The sequence below is a fragment of the Anolis sagrei genome, chromosome 2 (genome assembly GCF_037176765.1).
Source record: "Anolis sagrei isolate rAnoSag1 chromosome 2, rAnoSag1.mat, whole genome shotgun sequence".
Classification (NCBI taxonomy): Eukaryota; Metazoa; Chordata; class Lepidosauria; order Squamata; family Dactyloidae; genus Anolis; species Anolis sagrei.
This window is the reverse complement of record NC_090022.1, coordinates 103,393,481-103,413,042: the sequence shown is the minus strand read 5'-3', so window position 1 is coordinate 103,413,042 and position 19,562 is coordinate 103,393,481. Positions and strand designations below refer to the sequence as shown.

Sequence of the window (19,562 nt, the reverse complement as noted above, 5' to 3'; positions counted from 1 at the left end):
AGAGGTGGAGCCAAAATAGACTTAGCCCACAAAGGAAAATGTGTAAGTATCATTCTTATTTAATTTGAAATCAAAACCATCCCATATTACTAAGGGTGTAGATTAAACAATTATTTGCCTTCTTTGTTGATTGTCCTCTGCCAATTATTTGTCATCTAGTGGGTAGAGAGTAATACAAAAAGAAAATGCTTTCCTATGCTCTTTCTCTGGAACAACTTTGAACATTGTATAGGTCCGAATGAGTTTATGGTTTCTGCTAATTGTCTTCAAGTCAACTTTAACTTCTGGTGACCCTATAAATGAGGTCTCAAAGTCACCCTGTTCTCAATGCTCAGGTCTTGCAGGGCCCTGACTTCTCCAATTGGGTCCAACCATCTGGAAGGGGATCTTCCTCTTTTCCTATTGCTCTCCACTCTACAAAGAATTACTGACCTTTCTAGTGAGTCCTTCCTCCTTGTGACATGGACAAAGTATGGCAGCTGCAGTTTCATCACCTTGGCTTTTAGGGAAAGTACATTCCGAGACCCATTTATTTCTCTTTTTTGAAGTCTGGTGAAGGCTGTGATGTGAAAACAGGATGGGTAAGGGACTTGTAGATATCCTCTATAACAGTGGTTCTCAACCTGGGCTCCCCAGGTGTTTTTAGCCTGCAACTCCCAGAAATCCTAACAGCTGGTAAACTGGCTGGGATTTCTGGGAGTTGTAGGCCAAAAACATCTGGGGACCCCAGGTTGAGAACCACTGCTCTACAAGAACTTGTGGTTCCCAGATTGATTCAGCTGGTTAACAACACTTGCTCAAAACCAGTGTCCATTAACTTGCATTTATTCATATTGTCAACAATGTATTTATAGGTTGACTGCAGTAAGTTTCCAGAACCGCCAAAGGGTAAAAAGACAGCCTGTTCCCACATACATGCACCTGTGTGTGGCACTGATGGCAACACTTATTCCAACACATGCCTTCTGTGTGTAAAAATTCGGTAAGTTTAACTTTAAAAATGGGCTGTGTTAAGACAACAGCTACTCATTATAGACCTGTTGCATGGACCTATGCTTCTTCACTAAAAACAAAATAAAAAGAGAAGAGCAATTCGTATACCACCTTGGCCCCATAAAGTCTGATCTTTTCTTGATCTAGCCCAGACACATAGCAAGTGAAATGTCTGGCATCCTTGGTCACAAGAAAAGATCTCATTATTTTGGTCAGGCTGATATTTTATCTACCACCTTCCCTGAGCTCACTTCCTTGAAAGATGCATTCTAGTTTAGTAGTCTAAGTAATGCAGGCAGTTTGATCTAGCCATTTCAATTCCCTCTAGCAACATCACTCTGTGGCACTGTGGAAATAAAACACTGGCTTGATCGCTCCACTCCAGGCTGCTGAACATGGTCATTCCTCTCCCTAGGCTCACTAGGACCCATTGAGAGGGGATAGGGATTTCTCGGGGAAAATTTTGATGAGGCACTGCCAACCCTCAAGCCTGAAGTTGGTTGCAAAATAAGACATTTATGATGGATGTCATTGGTCAGTAATAGGTCAACTTCCAACAACCTCATCACATTGAGATGGGAAAGCACGGGTGACTGTCCTTTTAGTGTGGAGAAAAGCCCCTCTTATATCATCACCAATGACATTTTGAGTTCTGCCTCCCCAACACACTCACATGTGGAAACCTAAGAGCTGGCAATGCATTCATCTTACATTATCACACAGTCAGTATTACTTCTTTAAAAATCAGGAGAAACAACAATATCCAAAAGCCAAGAGATCCCTTGCTCTTCCCAGAGCCCCTTACATTAAAGGAGACTGACACCAGTTTCCATGGGAGAAAATTGTTCTGCACCAAACCCCATATGTTAGAAGAGACAGTACTCCAGGTTAAAACCATGTCTTTCCAAGAAATAATATTGTTCTGCACCAAACCCCATATGAAACAAGAGACAATGCTCCAGGTTAAATCTATTTTTCCCATGGGATAATATTGTTCTGCCCAAACTCCAAATGATACAAGACACAGTGCTCCAGAGAGTGTTGACAGTTGGACAATGAACTAGGATGGGTACCTCTGATGGTTCCCACCAGCCTGTTTTACAGTTGGAACCATAACTGAAAGGTTAGGAGTTAAGAGGTAGGAACTCTGAACACAATTGCTAGCCTGTGTTCAGAATTCCCTCCTTTCAGGATATTTCTGCCTCTTTTCAACCCTGAAAAATGTGATAAGAGACTGAAGTGAGAAGAGGCTGACGTGTCCTACGAGGAGGAAATTTATCAATGTAATGAGGTTGATTACCAGAGTTCCTTGGTCCATTTTATACTGAGTTCCTTCCAGTCCCTTGTACTATCTCCTAAGATCTGGATCTGACATGTAGCTGCAGTGGGATATAGAGTCCACCTTTTCTACAGTCAGAGGGAAGAGAAGGGCAGATATGCTGTGAGTTTTGTTCTCAACCTCATCAGATTCTGTCTCACAAGCTGGCAGGAAACTGTTCAACACTCCACATGACCTCTTCAGTAAGGGAAGGACTCATGTAGTCCTTCAAAAGTTGCTGAACTTCTGAAACTGCTGGGAGTTGTGGTCCGACAATATCTGGAAGATCACATGATCCCTATCTCTGTTCTAAAGCATACTTCATACATACTTGTGGCCTGTATCTATGGCCTAGCCAGCATTTTGCAACCATTTTGGGGTTGTTCTTGTTGTTGTTGTTTTGCAACCTCTTCTTTTTCTCTCCCTGATGGCTCTTCTTAGGTTATACTTTGTAATCTGGCATTTGCATGCAGCTGTCCTATAGTCACTTATTTCATGTTTATTACATTTTCAACAGTGAACTGTACATTTCAACAGTGAGAATATGGGAATAAAAACAATTGAAATAAAGTGCTCAAGCAATTTTTGCATGTAACTTGCTATGGCCACAGGAAACGTATGAGGCAGAATACATTTTCATAATATCATTCATACAAACCACTCTGCTATTTCAGGTCATCTGGGAAACTGATTGGCATAAAAAAAGAAGGACCCTGCATAGGAAAGGTAAGAGGGTCTACCCTAGCAAACCTTTTGTATCGTTAACCCAATACCCCCATGCATATGAGATATGTTGAGCATGGTGATCAGATCATGATATGAATAAACATAACAGTCTAAATAATGTACTAGTAAAGCCTTTTCGCACCCCGCCCCCTCCCGGCTACATGCCTGCCTGAAACAGTTCAATGCCAGAAGATATTCTGCAAATCTACTGATATTCATTTTGGTACTAACAAAATCCCGATCATGTTTCCTCAGATGCAAGTCCTACTGGATCCAATATCTGAAAGTCATGTAGTTTCTTATCACAATATTAATTTTTGATAAATATTAAAGTCTTATATTTTCCCCAGCAATTTTCTTTTGGTGCCCCATAGAATAGCAACTTTCTCTTTGAGTACATCCACTTTTTGTGCAGTACTTTTGTGCAGTACTTTTGTGTGTCCTCCAAATTTTGAAAATGATTGCCTTGGGAAGTGTTCTAATTCTTTGTTTTAATTTCTTATGCACATTTGCAGGAGGCCAGAGTAGTGATCCCGTGGAAATAATAAAGAGTTCTTCATAAAGATTTCCACCCAATTTTTGTGTGTTCAAATTCATTGGCTCCAAACATGTTATCTTGCCTCAATAAAATGAATTAAAGCTTGATGAGTCTATCCTTTTTTTACCAACATGAATGCAATGCATAGAAACTAGGCTTGGGCGGTTTCGTTCGTTAATTTCGTAATTCGTTATTAATTCGTATTTAAATTAGCTTACGATCCAATATTGAGCCATGCAGGAATAGTGTGAGGAGTAAATTAGATTTGAAACAATTTTTTCAATTTATTTTGTAATTGTTTTGTTATTATTTCGAAATTTTTTCGTAATTATTTTCGCATGTCTGGTGCAAGTTTTATAGTTGTTGTTTGTTTTATCACACCAACAGACAACAACAGAGGGAGAGGGAAGCTTCAGAAGTTCCCCCTGTCCCATTTGGAGGTTTTTTTTTTAGCATATTGCACAATCGCGTCCGCCATTAACAAATCGATTCGTAATTATACGAAATTTCGTAAATTTTGAAATTTTTAAAAGGAAAATTTCGGAATTCTTTTAAAAAACGAAACGCGATGGACCCCTAAAAACGAAACGAGTTTAGAAACAAATTTTTCCATTGTTACCCAGGCCTAATAGAAACCTGTACACAAATCAGAACCAGTGAATAGGCACTGCCTTTTGCGCCTTAGATTGCAGATTTTACCACAAATGTGCAAGTAAGAAAGTTGTGCCAAAAATATTTATTTCTTCAAAATATTTGGATGTTTGCAACTAGTATTTATTTATTATTTATTTATTTGATGCACTTATTAACCGCCATTCTCAGCCCTTACGGGCGACTCATGGCGGTGTACAGTACACATAAAAAGACAGTTACAAAGGCCAGTATCAACAACATATAACTATACGACAAATACAAACTACATAAAAATCCGCTTCGTCTCTTAGTAGAATCATAGCCAGTCTCATCTTCCTTATACCATTCCAGTTCTCATTACCGTAATGTTGTTGCTTAGCACTTAATTAAATGCCCTCTCGAACAGCCAGGTCTTAAGGCTTTTTCGAAAGGACATGAGGGAGGGCGCCTGTCTGATGTGTGCCGGGAGAGTGTTCCACAGCCGGGGGGCCACCACCGAGAAGGCCCTCTCCCTCGTCCCCGCCAGCCGTGCCTGTGATGCAGGCGGGATCGAGAGAAGGGCCTCCCCAGACGATCTCAAGGTCCTCGTGGGCTCGTAGGCCAAGATGCGGTCAGAAAGTTGGTAGAGGCACAGAGGAGCTGGATAAATCAAATAGGCACCCCATAGGCCTAGGGTAACCTGTGAGCTATGTGTTTTTCCTCTTGCTTTAATATATTCATTTACACTAAAACCATTTATTTTAAACGTATTCAGATTTATTTATCCTTAGTTAAAGCTGTTTTTTGAGACATAGATAAATGCATTTGGGTGTCATTAACATACTGATAGTATCCCACCCCATGATTTCAGATGATCTCTCACAGCCGTTTCATGTCAATTTTAAAAAGCCTTGGAGATAGAACAGCTCCTTCTTTGAGGAACATCTATCTCTGAGCATCTCCATCTTGAACTGGCTTGCGAGGTACATACAACCAGCACTACTGCAACATAGTGCCTTTGATTCCCAACCCATCCCCCTCCCCCCAAGCGTTTCAGAAGTATGCCATGGTTGATGTTATCGAGAGCCACTGAGAGGTCTAGAAGCACCAAGACGGACACACTTCCCCTGTCAGTGATTAGACGGAGATCATCCACTAGGGCAACCATAGCAGTCTCAACTTCATATCCTGCATTGAAGCCAGTTTGAAATGGGTCAAAGAAGTGTATGCCATCCAAGACTGCTTAGAGACTCATCTGTAACTTAAAAGGTCCAGAGGATCCAGGAAGGACTTTTTCACCACTGGTCTAGCTACTGCTTCTTTTAAATAAATTGGAAAGTTTCCCTTGCTGAGAAATGTTGTGTGGAATGCTGTTGTATGGAAACTGAATTGTATCTCCTCCCTGGACAACTAGCCAAGATGGCAGGAATCAATAAAGCAGATTGTCTTTACTTGTCTGAGCAGCTTGTCAACATCAGTCATATCTACCAATGGAAATTGATCCATTGTAATGACAAGGTTGCTGGATGGCCATAACTGACTTATACGTCAATGATGGCATCCAAGTTGGTTCTTATGAGAGAAACAGACTGTATCCGGCCATGTGTTGCTCTGGTCCTCAGAAAACAGAGGATTTGCAGACATGAAACAATCTGAGCTAGGGACCTCCTCCCACCAAAGGTTTCCCGCTAGCTAGTAGAAGCCAGGCTTTTAAGGTACAAGGTTATTCAAAGGTAATCCAGGTGGCCAATTGCAGCATTCATACTTGGCTCAAGTAGAAAATAATATCTTTTTCCCACCCTGGATCTTTCACATATTTATAAATAGAAGCCTCTTACAGAATGGTAAAACATCTGTGCGATATATGGGGAAAATCATTGGAGATGGTGTATTGTCTCACTCCAGAAGCGACTTGTAGTATCTCTAGGTTCGTTCCTTCCTTCCTTCCTTCCTTCCTCCCTCCCTCCCTTCCTTCCTTCCTTCCTTCCTTCCTTCCTTCCTTCTTTCTTCCCTTATAAGTCATCTCAAGTCTCCTAGGGGAGATGGTTGGCGAGGTATAAAAATAAAGTTATTATATTTCATATAATAACACAACAAGGACCAAGTACCAAAAGCACAATAATCCCAATTAAACAGCTCAAGGGAAGATCCCAGGGGCTCACATGTCTTTACACTAATGCACAGAGCATGGGAAATAAACAAGACGAACTCCAACTTCTAGCACAACACCACAAATATGATATCATAGCCATCACTGAAACCTGGTGGGATGACTCCTATCGCTGGAATGTAGATATCGAGGGGTATAACCTCTTTCACAGAAACCGAACAAAGGGGAGAGGAGGCGGAGTAGCCTTATATGTCAAAAACTCTTATGCTGCAGAAGAAATTCAAGACAGCAATCTGGGAAACCAGCTTGAAATCATCTGGATAAGAATCAAGGGAACTGGGACTCAAAAAGATGTCGTTGTAGGTGTCTACTACAGACCCCCAAGCCAGGAGGAAGATCTTGATGAAGTCTTCTGCCAACAGTTGACCAAACAGGCACAGAAAAGAGATGTAGTAGTCATGGGCGATTTCAACTATCCCGATATTTGCTGGAAAACAAACTCGGCCAAGAGTACAAGGTCCAACAAATTCCTCGCTTGCCTTGCAGACAATTTCATGGTCCAGAAGGTAGAAGAGGCAACAAGGGGATTGGCTACTCTTGATCTCATCCTAACAAATGCGGAGGACCTGATCGATGCGGTCGAAGTGGTAGGATCCTTAGGGGCAAGTGACCATGTGCTCCTGCAATTTGAGGTACAAAGGAAGGCCGAAACTAAGACAAGTCAAACCCGCATTTTGGACTTTAGGAGAGCTGATTTCCAAAAAATGAAGGAAACGCTGAGCAGCACTCCATGGACACAGATACTAAAAGACAAGGGAGCTACGGATGGATGGGAATTTCTCAAGAGTGAAATACTCAAGGCGCAATTGCAAACCGTGCCAACAAAGAGAAAAAATAGGACAAGTGCAAAGAAGCCAGAATGGATGTCCAAAGAACTTCTAACTGTGCTAAGACACAAAAGAGACATGCACAAGAAGTGGAAAAAGGGAGAAATCACCAAAGAAGAATTCAAACAAATAGCCAACACCTGTAGGGAAAAGGTCCGCAAAGCTAAAGCAAAAAACGAGCTCAGACTTGCCAGGGACATTAAAAACAATAAAAAGGGCTTCTATTCTTATGTCAGTAGAAAAAGGAAAAACAAGGAGGCGATAAGACCTCTTCGAGGAGAAGATGGGGCAATGCTGACAGGGGATAGGGAAAAGGCAGAACTACTTAATGCCTTCTTTGCCTCGGTCTTCTCACAAAAAGAGAGTCTTCAACCTCAGCAAGATGGAGTGGATGAGGGATTGGAGGACATCCATCCCCAAATTGGGAAAGAAGTCGTCCAGGAATACCTGGCCGCTCTTAATGAGTTCAAGTCCCCAGGGCCAGATCAACTACACCCCAGAGTATTAAAGGAACTAGCGGAAGTCATTTCGGAATCATTGGCAACCATCTTTGAGAGTTCTTGGAGAACGGGAGAAGTTCCAGCAGATTGGAGGAGGGCCAATGTGGTCCCAATCTTCAAGAAGGGAAAAAAGGATGACCCAAACAACTACCATCCGGTCAGCCTCACGTCGATACCGGGCAAGATTCTGGAAAAGATTGTTAAGGAAGCGGTCTGCAAACACTTAGAAACAAATGCAGTCATCGCTAATAGTCAACATGGATTTATCAAAAACAAGTCATGCCAGACTAATCTGATCTCTTTCTTCGATAGAGCTACAAGCTGGGTAGATGCGGGGAATGCCGTGGATGTAGCGTACCTGGATTTCAGTAAGGCCTTCGACAAGGTCCCCCATGACCTTCTGGCAAGGAAACTAGTCCAATGTGGGCTAGGCAAAACTACGGTGAGGTGGATCTGTAATTGGTTAAGTGGACGAACACAGAGAGTGCTCACTAATGCTTCCTCTTCATCCTGGAAAGAAGTGACAAGTGGAGTGCCGCAGGGTTCCGTCCTGGGCCCGGTCCTGTTCAACATCTTTATTAATGACTTAGATGAAGGGCTAGAAGGCATGATCATCAAGTTTGCAGACGACACCAAATTGGGAGGGATAGCCAATAGTCCAGAGGACAGGAGCAGAATTCAAAACGATCTTGACAGATTAGAGAGATGGGCCAAAACTAACAAAATGAAGTTCAACAGTGACAAATGCAAGATACTCCACTTTGGCAGAAAAAATGAAATGCAAAGATACAGAATGGGGGACGCCTGGCTCGAGAGCAGTACGTGTGAAAAAGATCTTGGAGTCCTCGTGGACAACAAGTTAAACATGAGCCAACAATGTGATGTGGCAGCAAAAAAAGCCAATGGGATTTTGGCCTGCATCAATAGGAGCATAGTGTCTAGATCTAAGGAAGTAATGCTACCCCTCTATTCTGCTTTGGTTAGACCACATCTGGAATATTGTGTCCAATTCTGGGCACCACAATTCAAGAGAGATATTGACAAGCTGGAATGTGTCCAGAGGAGGGTGACTAAAATGATCAAGGGTCTGGAGAACAAGCCCTATGAGGAGCGGCTTAGGGAACTGGGCATGTTTAGCCTGAAGAAGAGAAGGCTGAGAGGAGATATGATAGCCATGTATAAATATGTGAGAGGAAGCCACAGGGAGGAGGGAGCAAGCTTGTTTTCTGCTTCCTTGGAGACTAGGACGCGGAACAATGGCTTCAAACTACAAGAGAGGAGATTCCATCTGAACATTAGGAAGAACTTCCTGACTGTGAGAGCCGTTCAGCAGTGGAACTGTCTGCCCCGGAGTGTGGTGGAGGCTCCTTCTTTGGAAGCTTTTAAGCAGAGGCTGGATGGCCATTTGTCAGGGGTGATTTGAATGTAATATTCCTGCTTCTTGGCAGGGGGTTGGACTGGATGGCCCATGAGGTCTCTTCCAACTCTTTGATTCTATGATTCTATATTATTATTATTCCTTCCTTCCCTCTCCCATCCCTGCCTCCTTTCCCTTCCTTCCTCTTTCTTTCCTCCTCTATTTCTTTCCATTCATATTCTTCTCTTCACCAATCCTTTTCTTCCTTTCTTATCTCATGTCCCTTTCTTTCCCTTCCTTCCTTTGTAAGGGTTTTTAAGGGTTTTTTTTTTGGGGGGGGGTGGTGAAAGAGTTGAAGTGGGGATGTGGAGCCCAAGTAGAGGAGTTGCTGGTCTTCCCGTGTTTTGCGCTCCCAACTGGTCTGGCGGGGGAGAGGAGGTAACTGATGTTTAAACATTATGAGGAAAATCAGTAACATGAGTTATCGCAGGGCCCTTCCACACAGCCCAATATCCCTGAATATCAAGGCAGAAAATCTCACAATATCTGCTTTAAACTGAGTTATCTGAGTCCACACTCAGATAATGTGGGATTTTCTGCCTTGATATTCTGGGATATAGGGCTGTGTGCAAGGGCCCTAATTCAGAACAAACTTTGGTGCACAAAATTGGCATATCATGCTGGCATATTTGATCATTTGAATTAAATAAACACCAGCTTGAAAGGAAAAGGTGATAATACCTTAACAGTAGTAGATACAATTTGTGCTATGAGAAACAAATTAACACTTTAGAAAGGAAATTGAAGAAGAAAAATCTGAAATGTTTTCCTAAGCTGCTGAGTGTGAGTTAAACTGTGATATCAGCTCACTAATTGCTGATTGTTTAACATTGTTTAGAGAGAAATTTCATCACTACTTCCCAAATACTGAAATCAAAGAAACTGTTTTGCTAGTAAAATTGAATTACTGATTTGAGCAAGGATGCAGGTCTAAAAAGCATTTTGAAAGGCTGGAAAAGCTATGCAATATATCCTGGTGGGTATGGGATGCCATCTGTGATTCCAACTATGACAACAAAATGCCTTGTGGAGAATTGTCTTCTTCAGAGTAGAACACAATGTCAGCCTTGCTCTAAATACAGCCATGTAGACTCTTTGTTGCATTATTTTACAACCATTGAGCCGGTTTTCGTCAACTATGCCCCCACTCTGTTCCTCAAACTTCCTTATGTGACTTTTTAATGAGGAAAAGGGAAGAAACACTCCCTTATACCTCAGGATTTTACGATATTCATTGAACTGTTACAAACTGGAAGATCCAGTTTCAACTGGTTGAAGCAACCTCACACAGTGACATCTTCCATCTTTTTGCGGTAGAGTGATTTTCCAAAGGAGGGAGACTATGGAGGCAATACCGTTTTGAAAATTTATCTTTCTAAAGTTATCCCCTGTCAAAGTCCACCATATAGTAAATGCCATATAAAATGAGGTGATATATCTATCTATATATGGATAGATAGATATAGATATAGATATATGAGACACATTTTCATATTTTGCAAACCTGCCTTGTGTGACACTAATTTCTATAGCAATAATTTGAAATATTTGATTAATGAAGTTAGCATTGATTAACTCATAATCTAAATACTGATGTGGACCAGACCATGAGATTTACAGGGAATGGCATGGAGGTTACCTCTGATATAGGAGATAACATTTTATTACTGTTTTTCAACTTTATACACAAACATTCCCCAAAGTTACGAACAAGATAGTTATGTTGATTTGTTCTTAAATTCAATTTGTGCTCAATGAAAACTATCCACCAGTTGTAGAGTTTTTGAGCTAGAGGAGCTTCCAGAAACGAAAACAAAAAGTCATTTTGAAAATTCCTCCTTCCATCTGTAGCCTCTGTACCCTCAAATCTGCTCAAAGGGGAACCTGTGAAAATTACTGTGTCCTCTCTCCTGTAGTTAGAGAAGCTTTTGTTGAATGAGATACTTCTTTCAACGGATGGGCAGGACTATATACACTTCAATGGGCACAATGCATGTACTGTTCATTGTCCAGACATGATGGCAACAGCACTCCACCTTAACATTTAAGGGTGAACATGCTCAGACCTCAAGATGGCCAGATAACACTTTGAAAGATACAGATGCATTTTAGCTAATTAGGTTAATAAATCTTTTTATATCATCTCCTTAAATAACATGCCTGGAACTAAGATATACTTTGCAGTCATGTGGAAAAGAGCTGCATTTTTGTGTGCTTGAAAATATGATGCATAAGAGCTTGTTCAAAAGATGAGAACATATCCAAACTGTTAAGATTACAGCTAGCCTTGCACACTTTGTTTTATCTCTGACCTCTCTTTTCCTTAATCTCATCCATCTCCATAAATCCCATCCAGAAGGGGATGCAGGCTCCAATCTCCTTCTCACATTGGAATTACCACATTGATTACTCTGGCCAACTTTTGATGAAGGCAAGGTACTTGGGTCATATGTTTTATTATCATTATTGCCCTGAAAAGAATACTTACAAGAAGAGTATTCAAAACCATTCTGCGGCAGGAAAGTGATGGTGGGAGTAAAAATGATGTCTTTTCCTCTGCTCCTGGATGTAGCACTACCAACTTCACACTGGGTTGTTGTAGGTTTTTTGGGGCTATATGGCCATGTTCTAGAGGCATTCTCTCCTGACATTTCACCTGCATCTATGGCAAGTATCCTCAGAGGTAGCGAGGTCTGTTGGAACTAGGAAAATGGGTTTATATATCTGTGGAAAGACCAGGGTGGGACAAAGGACTCCTGTCTGCTGGAGCTAGGTGTGAATGTTTCAACTGACCACCTTGATTAGCATTTGATAGCCTGGAAGTGCCTGGATCAATCTTTTGTTGAGAGGTGATTAGATTGTTTTCCCTCTGCTGTTTTGCTGTTTTAATTTTAGAGTTTTTTAATACTAGTAGCCAGATTTTGTTCATTTTCATGGTTTCCTCCTTTCTGTTGAAATTGTCCACATGCTTGTGGATTTCAATGGCTTCTCTGTGTAGTCTGACATGGTGGTTGTGAGAGTGGTCCAGCATTTCTGCATTCTCAAATAATATGCTGTGTCCAGGTTGGTTCATCAGGTGCTCTGCTATGGCTGACTTCTCTGGTTGAAGTAGTCTGCAATGCCTGTTCCTTGATTCGTGTTTGGGCGCTGCATTTGTTGGTCCCTATGTAGACTTGTCCACAGCTGCATGGTATACGGTAGACTCCTGCAGAAGTGAGAGGATCCCTCTTGTCCTTTGCTGAACACAGCATTTGTTGGATTTTCTTGGTGGGTCTGTAGATAGTTTGTATGTTGTGTTACCTCATCAGCTTCCCTATGCAGTCAGTGGTTCCCTTGATGTATGGCAATAACACTTTTCCTCTGGGTGGGTCTTTGTCCTGACTCTCGTGGCATGAAAGGCATGAGAGTTATCTTCCTTTACCATAAAGATAACCACCATCTCTGTGATCCTTTCCCTTGTGAGCTGTTGTTTCTTTCTAGGTAAGTGTTCTTTCCACTTTTTATTGTACAGCAGGAAGAAACCTATTCTTTTGATGCCACTTACTTTGCTTGATTGTAATTAATTATGGGTTTGTTTGGGGTTTTTTTTGTCGTGTCAGGAGCGACTTGAGAAACTGCAAGTCACTTCCGGTGTGAGAGAATTGGCCATCTGCAAGGACGCTGCCCAGGGGATGCCCGGATGTTTTGATGTTTTATCATCTTTGTGGGAGGTTTCTCTCATGTCCCTGCATGAGGAGCTGGAGCTGATAGAGGGAGCTCATCCACGCTCTCCCTGGATTTGAACCTGCGACCTGTCGGTCTTCAGTCCTGCCAGCACAGGGATTTAACCCATTGCGCAACAAGAGGCTCCATTAATTATGTTTATTTTAATTTTTCAATAAAATAGAATTTTATTTTAAAATATATAAGTACAAAGAATAGGGAGAGGATGAGCATGGAAATTGAGGAAAGAGAAATATTTAAGATATGAGAGTTCCTATTAGCTAATCATATATCCAAAATAAGAGTTTATTGGAGCTGGCATTGTTGTAAATGTCCGGTCATTGAATACTAATGGATCCTGTGGATCCAGAACTATTTCCTTCCCATGAATTATCATCAAGAATAATAAATGTGCATGACAGCCCTCCAACATGAGAGAGACAACTTTGAAGGATTCATTGATGAGGGATTTCGGATAAGTTTTATTACTTTGATAGACATTAGAAGATTTACCTACTGGCCACACAGGAGGAAACTCAAATTATGAGGGTCTCAACATTACATCATTGCTAGAAAGATACACTATTTTTTGTTTTGTTTGGGTGCTATGGTAACCTGACACATAAAGATAGGGGTCCCCAAACTAAGGCCCGGGGCCCAGATCATTTACTTGGCCTCTGCCCTAGACTTTAGACTTAGAGTTGCCCCAAGTCTAAGACACACACAACAATTAACTTGACTATTTCATCAGCCTTTTAGAAGGCCCACACTTCTCATTGAAATAGTGGTAAATTTATGTTGGTTAAAAATTGTTCTTCGTTTTAAATATTGTATTGTTCTTTTTTTCATGACAAATAAGGTGCAGTGTGCATAGCAATTTATTCGTGTGTTTTTTAAAACTATAGTTGGAAGAACTATGAACTGGCTCTCTCTTTAAAAACTGGCTCTCTGTTTGAGGACTCCTGGATAAAAAGGACTCTTGTTTTAATCTAGCTGGTCCAGATTACTTACTCTAAAGACCATTTTCCCCTCATTTTACGGCTATAATGTATAAAGGTGATATTCTGAACACTTTTCAACAATGTTGTAATGTTTTTCTCGATCTTTTTTTCAGGTACAGGGACTTCAGCAAAAAAGGTGAATTCACATTTTTGTAATTGTCCATTCAAAGCAGTCCAATTGCTTGCACAGGAAAAAAAAAGATTGAATTCATGGTTCAGAAATTCAGCAAGCCAACATGTGGACGATGGGCACCTAAAAGATTATAGAAAAGACACAGCCATAAATAACTCTTACGGCTGGGATCTCATAAGACAATAATAGAGAAAAACACACTTTCAAAGGCCATATTAAAAACATGCAAAAAATATTCTTTTTGTAAGGGGGAGAGGGCTGTAAGGCAGTTTCAATCTCTTATTTGAACATATTATATTGAGTGAAAATGTATGTGGAATATCACTGTTTGTTCGATTTAGCCTTGTGGAATGGCTATTGAGAATTGTATTACTCTACTTGTGTTTACAACAACAACAACAACAACAACAACAACAACAACAACAACAGTGCAGTGGGATGGCTGTTGAGAATTGTATCACTCTACTTGTGTTTGCAATAATAATAATAATAATAATAATAATAATAACAACAACAACAATAGGCTCTCCACGGACAGTTCCTTGGAAAAATAGAGAACAAAATTGACAAGGAAAAAACATGGATGTGGCTCACAAATGGAAGTTTGTAAAAGGAAACAGAGGGCTTGATTCTTGCAGCCCAAGAACTAGCAATTTGAACCAATGCCATCAAGGTCAGAATTGAAAAGTCAATGACAGATTCCAAGTGGAGACTCTGCAAGGAAGCAAGATGAAATGATGGGTCATATTCTCAGCTGCTGCATGAAGATCCTGCAGGCAGACTACAAGCAGAGACATAACACCATTATTTAGATTTTTTTTTGTCATGTCAGAAGTGATTGCAAGTTGCTCCTGGTGTGAGAGAATTGGCTGTCTGCAAGGACGTTGCCCAGGGGATGCCTGGATGATTTGATGTTTTTATCATCCTTGTGGGAGGCTTCTCTCATGTCCCCACATGAGGAGCTAGAGCTGATAGAGGGAGCTCATCCGCCTCTCCCCAGATTCGAACCTGCGACCTGTCAATCTTCAGTCCTGCCGGAACAGGGGTTTAACTTACTGTACCACCGGTTGCTTAGATGATCCACTGGAACTTGTGCCTGTGACAAAGAACTGGTGGGATCACAAATCTGAAAAAGTTATGGAAAATGAACATGTCAAACTACTCTGGGACTTCTGAATTCAGACTGACAGAGTTTTGGAGCACAATACTCCTGACCTCATGGTCGCAGGGGAAAAAACAAGTATGGATGATAGATGTTGCAATCCCAGGTGACAGTAGGATTGAAGAGAAATAACTGGAAAAGCTTTCACAATATGAAGATAGAACTGCAAAGACTCTGGCACAAGCCAGTAAAGGTGGTCCCAGTGGTGATGGTCACACTGGGTGCAGTGCCTAAAGACCTTGGCCTGCACTTAAAATCAATCGGTGATGACAAAAATTACCAACCTACAGGGATCCGCACGCATTTCTGGTCGTATGGCCATGTTCTAGAAGCATTCTCTCCTGACATTTTGCCTGTATCTGTGGCAAGTATCCTTAGAGGTTGTGAGGATGCTTGCCAGAGATGCAGACGAAACATCAGGAGAGAATGCTTCTAGCACATGGCCATACAACTCGAAAAACCTACAACAACCCAATAGTAATAATATTTTAAAACTGAACAGATTTAATCCCTCATGACACAGTTGAAAGCATGATGAAATAAAGATCAAACAATACTTCCCCAAACCCAAAACTATGCTCTGTGGCAAGAGTGAGCAAAGTGCAATCTGCTGGACTGCAACTCCCAGTATTTATTAGTCAATGCTGGCAATGGTAAAAAGTAGCAGAAGATGCAGTCTAACCTGAAGTGGATACCTGGCCCATCTGTTCTGTCCCTAAATAAGCAACAGAGATATTAATATTCTGTGGATCTTTTTTCTAAATGAGAAATGACAAGGTTGGTCGTGATGTTAGGCAGAGTAAGGCTATATTTGATAGCAGGTTTTAGATGTCTTGGACTACAGCAAATAATACTTTTGTTGAAAACGTTTCTTAGCTGTATTGTGTGCAAAAACAGTATCCTCAAAATTTGGTACTATGTACTCAAATCTTTTGCATTTCCATTTTTTGCAGCTTGATTGCAAAAAATATCAAGTACATCAACAAGATCATCATCAACAACAAGCTCCAGTAAATTGCAAACGGAAAGGAGATCCAGTCTGTGGAACTGATGGCAAGACGTATATCAATGAATGTTTCCTTTGTGCTGAAATCCTGTGAGTACTTGCAAAACTCATTTGTTTGAGGTGGTGAGATTATGAAGAGTGCTAATCAATGCATATTTTCCCACAGAACTGCTTTCAGACAAAGGCAGACTATAAGTAGATATATACATACCCATTCACACTAATTTATTTTATATGCCACCTTTTTCCTGAAGTAGGACCCAAATGAACTCACAAAAGGAATTAACTAATATCTAAATATAAAAATGTGAAAACAATTAAAACCATCCCATTAAAACAATATAAAATTATCTCATTTCTCCATTAATCAAATACATTTATATAAGTTCTGTTGATTTATTAGGTTGATTTAGATCATAAGAAATTGAGGACATTTGGGCACACATAGTTCAAACCAGAATGAATACATCTAACCAAGGAAACCAAGATTATCTGACTAAATATTTTTGCATTACACAAACTTAAAACAGATTACCATAAATGACAAAACTAAAGGAATATATATATAACACTACAGATTTCAGTAACATAATTGGACTGCACCACTGGAGAAATTACACTGTTTAGCCGGCATTGCACCACCTGACATCCTCCGGGAAGTAGCAGCCAATAGTGAAAGGACCAAGGCAGAGACATCTCCAGCTCATCCCCTGTTTGGGTATCAGCCAGCATGTCAACGACTTAAATCAAGACATAGTTTTCTTAGATCTACAGAGACACTCGCTTGAACACCCCAGCAAGCGAGAGTCCAAAAGTGGCAGGCCCAAACCCAGCACCTCAATCCAGAAGACTGGGTGACTTGGAAGGCGCTGAACAGACTGCGCTCTGGCACCACGAGATGCAGAGCCAATCTTAAGAAATGGGGCTACAGGGTGGAAACCTCGGCATGCGAGTGCGGAGAAGAACAAACCACTGACCACCTGCTGCAATGCACCCTGAGCCCTGCCACATGCACAATGGAGGACCTTCTTGCGGCAACACCAGAGGCACTCCATGTGTCAAAGGACATTTAACCAACTACCAAATTTGCAAAATCTGTGTGTTTTTTTTCTTTTTCTTTTTAATCTGTGTGTTTGTTTTGCTCTGTTAGAATTGTAATACAATGGTATGGTTGCTGATGACACGATAAATAAAAATAATAATAATTCTAAATGCCTCACACATTTGGTCAGATTCTTACTTAACTCTGGTCTCTCTTTCTAGAGCTAGAACCAAAATAGACCTTTCCCATAAAGGAGAATGTGTAAGTATCATTCTTTTCTCATTCGAAAACAAAGTACCTTCCCTATAGAAATAAGGATTTTTGAACTAAAGGAAATATTGAAAAATGTCTAATATGTAATGATTGTTTAAAGTTCTTCAGAAGTCATGTCCATTTTATTTATTAAAAGGACTCCGGGGAGCTTTTTATAATTACAGTATCCATCATGAATGTACAGGTACATGTAGACTCAAACACAAACGGGGTTGTTGTGGAGACTGGTATTCCCTTTCTGTCTCTCAGCAACCCACAACTCACGGTGTGCCTGAAATAGCAGAGAGCTCTGAAGTATCCAAGTAGATCTTGATGGAAGACATTTTCAATCCATGTATCGGTATTGGAACACAGCTGGACTCCTTTATATACTTTAATTGCTTGCGCATCCCATGACTACTTTAATACCAGAAGGTGGAATGCAAATGTGTGTGTGGGGGGGGGGGGAGCAACTATGTGGTAGCACTGACGTTATTACTAAGGGTGTAGATTAAACCATGGCTAAGGTTTTCTGTTGATTGTCCCATAGCAATTCTTTGCCACCTAGACTTCAGGAAGGGGGGAAGAATTGAAGGCAATGCTTTCCCTTGCTCTCACTCTGGAACAACCCCCCAAGATTGTATAAGTCCCAATGATGTGGTTACTGTTAATTGCTTTCAAGTCAGCTTTGACTTATGGCAACCCTATTTATGAGAGAGCTCTAATTCACCCTGATCTCAACGGAATTGCTTATTGTCATGGCTTCCCTGAGTGATTCTATCTGAGCTGGAATGTAACCCTCTTTTTTCCTACTGCCCTCCTCTGAACCAAGCATTATTGAGTTTTCAAGTAAGTTCTTTCTCCATACGATCATGGTTATTCATTTTGGCTTCTAAGGTGATTGGAGGGTAGATGTAGTTTAGGGATGTAGCTCTAATGTAAAATGAAGTTTGACACCACTTTAACTTCCCTGGCTTGTTGCTATAGAATCCTGGGAATTGTAGTTTGATGAGGCACCAGCATCCTTTTGCAAAAAACAAGGTAAAGATCTTCTAAAACTCCAACTCCCATCATTGTATGGTTTTGAGATATGGCAGCTGAAGTGGCTACAAACTGCGTTAATTGTACAGTGTAGATACCCAATACGGTACATTTATATGTATTTTAGCAGTTCAACAAAGGAGGAGATGGAAAAGCAGAAAGGTGAGGGACAAGGTCTACTCTACAAGTACTTGTGAGCTCTCATGTTGATATAGGTGGTCAAGCAAAGCTCAACTTGCTAAAAATTAATGCCTACTAAACTGCATTTATTTAAAATGTCTGGAATGTATTAATAGGTTGACTGCAGCAAGTTTCCACAACCACCGAAGGGCAAGGGGGCAGACTGCCCTAATCAACATGCACCAGTGTGTGGCACTGATGGCAACACTTATGGCCACATATGCATCTTGTGTGCAAGAATTCAGTAAGTTCAACATAAAAAGGATGCTGCTCTGAGACAACTACTGCATGTTTCACAGAAAACAAAATAAAAAGAGGCAGTCGGTTGGTACTCCCATTTGCCCCAATAAAGTCTAGTCCTTTCCCCTGGCCCAGACACATGGTAGGTGAAGTACTTGGCATACTTGGTCATAAAGCAGGGTCTTAGTGCTGTGACAGAGCAACATTAAATCTACATCGACTGAGCATGGGCTAGAGCCTCACTTAAGGCCTACTCTGTAACAATGAGGGCAGCCAGAAAGGCGTTCTCAACTGTCTGCATTGTGCCTGCAACTAATAGATCAGCTGAGTTGTTTCAGTTGGTGAGGAAGCTCCTTCATCCTCGTGAATTAGCTTATCATTTTGCAGACAAAGTATCGTGTGACAACCGATGCACCTGCTTGTCCGGTTTTGATATATTCATCTCAGATTGTTCAGCCTCATGATGTGGACAAGATCCTTGGAGAGGTGAGAGCAACCACATGTGCACTGGATCCTTGCCCTTTTAGGCTTATCAAACTTGCCAGTGGAGGATTAGCCAAGTGATTTGAGAGTATTATAAATGTCTCACTGGATCAGGGACAAATTCCACCCATCCTAAAACAGGCAATAGTAAGACCAATCCTGAAGAAGGCATCCCTTGATTCCTCGATATTGAACAATATCGGCCAATTTCTAATCTCC

The 19,562-nt window shown here is 41.0% G+C and overlaps 1 protein-coding gene across 1 annotated transcript in view; it reads left to right on the top strand.

The window, feature by feature from the left end:
- The window catches only part of LOC132765565 (serine protease inhibitor dipetalogastin-like), a 37,620-nt gene that overhangs the window by 5,227 nt on the left and 12,831 nt on the right, over nt 1-19,562 (top strand). The window contains exons 4-11 of the mRNA XM_067464805.1: nt 3-42; nt 855-982; nt 2,986-3,037; nt 12,509-12,581; nt 13,918-13,940; nt 16,053-16,195; nt 17,369-17,408; nt 18,737-18,864. Coding sequence (XP_067320906.1) covers nt 3-42; nt 855-982; nt 2,986-3,037; nt 12,509-12,581; nt 13,918-13,940; nt 16,053-16,195; nt 17,369-17,408; nt 18,737-18,864 — 627 coding nt within the window. The remainder of the gene's footprint in view (nt 1-2; nt 43-854; nt 983-2,985; nt 3,038-12,508; nt 12,582-13,917; nt 13,941-16,052; nt 16,196-17,368; nt 17,409-18,736; nt 18,865-19,562) is intronic.